The 6,286-nt window shown below is 39.3% G+C and overlaps 1 protein-coding gene across 1 annotated transcript; it reads left to right on the plus strand.

Annotated features, from left to right (window-relative positions):
* The first annotated feature begins 230 nt into the window (after positions 1-230).
* LOC145822094 (uncharacterized) lies at positions 231-985 on the plus strand. Its single transcript, XM_082918683.1, has 2 exons — positions 231-509; positions 605-985. The coding sequence occupies exons 1-2, from the start codon at positions 231-233 to the stop codon at positions 983-985; spliced, it is 660 nt and encodes a 219-aa protein (XP_082774809.1).
* Positions 986-6,286: the final 5,301 nt, after the last annotated feature.

A 6,286-nucleotide genomic window follows, 5' to 3' on the forward strand; every position in this document is an offset into this window, starting at 1 on the left:
ACTCTGCCTTTGAGACTCAAGTGTTAGAAGTTCTCTCAAACCTTAAGGGGTTAGCACCAGTAGTTCACTCCCACACTCACTCCATTGCCAAGCTAAAGGCCCAATTAGGTCAAATGGCTAACAACATGAATAGGAGAGATAAAGGAAAATTACCGAGTCAAACCATGGCCAACCCTAAGGGTTAATACGGGGCAGAGGGTTCGGGTGGGAATGGAAAGCACCATGAGTAGATGCAAGCTATGATTACCTTGAGAAGTGGGAGGGAGTCAGAGCATTGGCTAGTTGCGCCTGATGCAACTAGAGCTAAGAAGGATGACCACAACGGTACACCCAATGAGAGCAAGGGTAAAAGGGAAACACCTAAGAGGGATGACTTAGTCCCTAACACTTCACATGAGCCTAAGGCACCATATGTGCCTAAGGCACCCTTTCCTCAATACCTTGATACACCGTCCCCTTTCAATAAGAAGGTGGCATCCATGGAAGCAATGATAGATGTCTTTAAACAGGTAAAAATCAACCTTCTCCTGTTGGAGGTGATTAAGCAATTACCCTCCTATGCTAAATTTCTGAAGGACCTTTGTACTCAAAAGCGTAAATATAGGACACACGCGTCCCAAAAGGTCATACTCACGAAGCAAGTAAGCTCCATCTTGTTGATGACACACTCCCTAAGCTTAAAGACTCGGGTGCTCCAACCATTGCATGCATTATAGGGGACCATTTCATTGATAAGGCCTTATTAGATTTATGGGCTAGTGTCAATTTGTTGTCGTACTCTGTGTACGAGGAATTTGGATTTGGCAAGTTGAAGCCCACTACTGTTACTCTCCAGTTGGCTGACCAGTCCCTCAAAGTGCCACGTGGAATGATTGAGGACGTGCTAGTGAAGGTTGATAGATTTTACTTTCCTGTTGACCTTTTGGTTTTAGATATGGAATCGGTAGCCAGTTTTAGGAAACAAATCATGGTGATCTTAGGTTGACCTTTCTTGGCTACGGCCAATGCATGCATAAATTGTCGTACCGAGGTTATGGAAGTTTCATTTGGGAACATACAAGTGAAACTTATTGTTTTCCAAGCATCCCAACAACCCTATGAGAGAGAAGAGTGCTTATTTGTGGATGTTGTGGATGACATTGTGGAGGAAGCTTTACCCTCTATTCTTGTAGAGGACCCTCTAGAGGCTTGTTTAGCTTATTTTAGGTTTAAGAATTTTGATATCAACGGGTCGGTTGAGGAGGTGAACACTTTACTTAATGCTTCTTCTACACCGGATTTTCCTTCATGGAAAGCCCAGTTTGAGTCACTTTCTCCTCTGTCGAAAGAGCCCGCCATACCATCTCTGGTCACACCACCTACACTTGAGTTGAAGCCACTCCAGGCCACACTCAAGTATGCATTTTTAGGGCCTCAGAATACTTTACCAATCATCATTGCATTTGACTTGACTGTAGAGCAGGAGAGTTAGTTAATGAGTATTCTCGTGGCACATTGGAGTGCTATAGGGTGGTTAGTGGCTGATTTGAAAGGGATAGATCCCTCTGTGTGGATGCATTATATACACCTTGACGAGGACACCAAACCTTCTCGCGAAATGCAACGAAGGCTTAATCCCAATATGAAAGAGGTGGTGAAAAAGGAGGTATTAAAATTGTTGGATGCAGGTATTATATACCCCATCTCAGATGGCAAGTGGGTGAGTCCCACACAAGTGGTGCCCAAGAAATCGGGGATTATTTTTGTTGAGAATGAGAGAGGAGAGTTAGTTCCCACACGAACCACTACTGGGTGGCGAGTGTGCATTGATTATAGGAGATTGAATTCCACGAGTAGGAATGATCATTTTCCCTTACCTTTTATTGACCAGATCCTATAGCGGTTAGCGGGGCAGGGTTTCTATTGTTTTCTTGATGGCTACTCGGGTTATAATCAAGTCCCGGTGTACTCCGCTGACCAAGAAAATACCACTTTCACTTGCCCTTTTGGCATTTTTGCTTACAGGTGTATGCCTTTTGGGCTATGTAATGCACCGGTAACTTTTCAACTGTGTATGGTGGCCATTTTCTCTGACATGGTGGAGAAATTTTTAGAGGTTTTCATGGATGACTTCTCTGTGTTTGGGCCGTCTTTAGAGCAATGTCTCCAGAACTTAACCAAAGTCCTTATTCGTTGTATGGAGAAAAACTTGATTTTAAGTTAGGAAAAAAGCCATTTTATGGTTCGTGAGGGTATAGTGTTAGGACACATTATGTCCCCTCGAGGCATAGAGGTTGACAAAGCTAAGGTTGACCTCATTGCAGGCCTTCTTCCACCCAATTATGTGCTTCAAATTAGGTCTTTCCTAGGGCATGCAGGTTTTTACCGTAGGTTCATCAAAGACTTTAGTAAAATATCATGTCCTTTGTGTAGTTTACTTGCTAAGGACGCGCCTTTTATCTTTGATGAGGCATGCTTGAAGGATTTTGAAACACTTAGAATGGCCCTTACCACTGCCTCAATCATGAAATCACCGGATTGGTCACTTCCCTTTGAAATCATGTGCGATGCCTCAGATTATGCTGTTGGGGCTGTGTTGGGCCAAAGGGTCAATAGGGCACCATATGCTATATACTATGCTAGTCGCTTTCTCTCGGATGCACGATTGAATTACATTACCACCGAGAAAGAGTTGCTAGCTGTGGTCTTTGCCTTAGATAAATTCCGGTCCTATCTCCTAGGTTCTAAGGTCATAGTCTTCATTGATCATGCCGTTTTGCGGTATTTACTATCAAAGAAAGAGACCAAACCTAGGTTAATTAGATGGATTTTTTTACTTCAGGAATTTGACCTAGAGATCCGAGATAAGAAAGGATCTGAGAATGTGGTGGCGAATCACTTCTACTAAATCTTTGTTGAGTATACTAGTGACCCTCTTATTTTGCGTGATTCGTTTTTGGACGAACAACTCCTTGTAGTGTCACGAGCGAGCCCCCCGTGGTTTGCACATATTGTGAATTACTTGGACATTGGGCAAATTCCTCAAAATTGGTCTAAGCAAGACAAAGACCGATTTCTTTCACAGGTCAGGTATTATTTTTGGGAGGGTTTGGAGTTGTTTAAATATTGTTCCAACCAAGTGATCTGACGGTGTGTGCCGGAGAGTGAGGTGCATAGCATTCTTACATTTTGTCATTCTTCTGCATGTGGCGGTCATTTTAGTGGACATAAAACGACCGCCAAGATTTTACAAAGCTGGTTTTATTGGCCCACAATTTTTAAAGATGCCCATCAATTTTGTAGAACTTGTTTGCGCTGTCAGCAAATGGGTTCGATATCTCGGCGTGACATGATGCCAATGTCCCTTATTCTTGTAGTAGAGATCTTTGATGTTTGGGGGATTGATTTTATGAAACCTTTCCCATCGTCATTCGGATTTGAGTATATTTTCTTGGCAGCGGATTATGTGTCTAAGTAGGTGGAAGCGATAGCTACCTGAACAAACGATCATAAAGTAGTAATCAAATTTTTGCATGAAAACATCTTTAGCTGTTTTGGGTTTCCTAGAGCCATAATAAGTGATCAGGGTACACATTTTTGTAACTGGTTCTTTGAGTCGATATTTAAGAAATACTCTATCACTCATAAAGTTAACACTCCATACCACCCTGAAACTAGTGGCCAAGTGGAAGTCTCAAATAGGGAGGTAAAACACCTAATAGAGAAAACGGTGAGGCCAGATAGGAAAGATTGGTCACAACGTTTGATTGATGTATTATGGTCCTACCGCACTACTTATAAGACACCCATTGGGATGTCACCATATAGGGCGGTGTTTGGCAAAGCTTGCCATCTCCCGGTTGAACTTGAGCACCGAGCATTGTGAGCCATAAAGAAGTTTAACTTCGACATAGATGCAACTGGGCTCAACCATAAATTGTAACTCAATGAATTGGAGGAAATTCGTAATGATGCATATGAGAGTTCGAGAATTTTTAAAGCTAGGACTAAGAAATTCCATGACAAGCACATTATTAGAAAATCCTTTGAACCCGGCCAAAAAGTGTGGCTTTTTAACTTGAAATTGAGACTCTTTCCGGGTAAACGTAGATCAAGATGGGATGGTCCCTTTATGGTTGTAAATGTATTTATTCATGACACCGTTGAGGTGCAAGATCCAAAGAATGGCCACACTTTCAAAGTGAATGGCCAAAGACTGAAGCCATATATAGAGGGGATTGGGAATTGGGATATGATTGAGTCCATTGCTTTGATGGACCCTTTTTACTGTGATTGAGAGATTGATGTCTTGTTCTCTTTTCTTTCCCTTCTATTCTATTACGTTTTTCTTTATTCTTGATGTGCTTTATTTGCATCTAGGAGACTTTAAATCCTCTAAAGGTGTAATTTCTTTGGTGTTAGCCATGCTCGAACGGCATTTGACGGTCTGGTATAGCCACCTAACTGTGTTTGTAATGAGTTCCTAAGAGACCAACTTAGATAGTGGAAACTAGAGTTCAAACGGCAAAGCCTAGAATGCAAATGTTTAAAATTTTCAAGACTAGAGTCTGGTTTAAATACCCAGGGGTGTGGAGATTGCTTCAAAACCACCCCGGTTTGAACTCTGTATGGCAGCCCCATAGGTCGAGTTAGCTTTATGCGCCTCGATTCTGGATACTGAATTTACCTAGTCTGTCACACTGTTGGAGAATAGGAAAAGTTACACACACTGTTAGGGAGAAAAGTAGTACCCGTGGTTTTCGCGTGAAGATTATACTTTTGTTGCGCATTTTGATATTTTCGATGTTCTATTTTTTATTTATTTATTTATTTTTATTTCAAATGTGCTTTGAAGGTAGAAATTGTTTAGATTTTTTTTTGGATGGTGATTGGGTTTTTATTTAAAAATTTTTTAAAAGAAAGGGGCAACAAACCCCACGTGCGGCCCAAATAAGCGCATAAGCGGAGCCTCTAAAATGGACCGCACGAGCAACCTGGCTTGGCGCACGAGTGGCCCAAGCCAATTGGCTACTGTTTTCGAGCGGCTAGAGCGGCCCAAAATTAGGCACTCAAGCGGGCCTAAATGGCGCACGAGCGGTCCAATCCAATAAAATAAAAAATAAAAAAAATTACAACGCACGGGCGGCCCAGCCCAAAAGCATTCTGCTTTCGAGCCGCAGGAGCGGCCCAATTATTCCGCTAGAGCGTTCGTAATTCAGCGCTCGTGCGGCCCAGATGAACACACGAGCGACCTATTTCAAAAAAAAATTTAATTAATTTAAAAACTTGCAAATTTTGTTTTATTTATTTACTTATTTCAAATATATATATATATATTAATATTAAAAAATTAAAAACAATAAATGTACAATTTTATTTCTTTATTTATTTTTATTTCCTTATTTTATTTACATATAAAAAAATTAAATTTTTTTAAAAAAAATCACAATTTTTTTTTATTTGTTTATTTATTTTTATTATTTATGTTATGTTAGTTTATTTTCAAAAAAAAATCAATAAATAATAATAATAATAATTTTATTGACAAAACCCTAGCCTTTATTTGTTGACCCCCTCACTTTCCCAACTATTCTCTCTCTCTCTCTCTACCTCTACCTCTACCTCTACCTCTTCTTCTTCTCTCTCTCTCTCAACCCCACACACCCAAAAGCTCCATCCAACCCCACCATACCCAACTTCTTCCTCTTTTTTCCTCGCCACCATCTCACCGTCGACGTCCTATTTCTTTTGTAATAAAATTTTCACTTTTAGAGATTAAAAAATTTAGTCTCTAAAACTCTTATATGTTGTTGTGTTTGTTTTTCACTCCATTTGATCAAAACTGAGTATGAAGTATAAAAAAATACAATCACATTTTCATTCATGACTTATAATAAAAAATAAATGAAAACAAAAGCAATGGAGTCAATAAAGAAATAGATGAGAAGAAAAGTAAGAATTAAAAAAATAAATAAAAAGAAAAGCAATGAAGACAATTAAAGATTACTTGTAGGAAAATAATAGGCTGCTGTTCAAGCAGTGAAGTCAATTGAATAAGGAAATAGATGAGAAGAAAAATAAGTATTAAAAAAATAAATAAAATGAAAAGAAATGAAAGCAATCATTAAAAATATAAATAAAAAGAAAAGCAATGACGTCAATGAAAGGTTATAGGAAAAGTAGAGGTGAGAAATAAGATGCATCAGTGGAGGTTTAGAGAAACAAAAATGATTGAGGCCTCGAATTTGAAGCTTGAATTTGCCTCGAAATCATTTATTTATTTATTATTATTTTTTTTTTTCAAAGC

This window comes from Camellia sinensis, chromosome 3 (assembly GCF_055761805.1).
Source record: "Camellia sinensis isolate YWXY chromosome 3, ASM5576180v1, whole genome shotgun sequence".
Classification (NCBI taxonomy): Eukaryota; Viridiplantae; Streptophyta; class Magnoliopsida; order Ericales; family Theaceae; genus Camellia; species Camellia sinensis.

Excerpts from the sequence above, each read along its gene's own strand:
- LOC145822094 (XM_082918683.1), top strand. The coding sequence starts at position 231 with ATGCAAGCTATGATTACCTTGAGAAGTGGGAGGGAGTCAGAGCATTGG. Across the intron at positions 510-604 it reads TGATAGATGTCTTTAAACAG|GACACACGCGTCCCAAAAGG; the intron begins GTAAAAATCAAC and ends GCGTAAATATAG.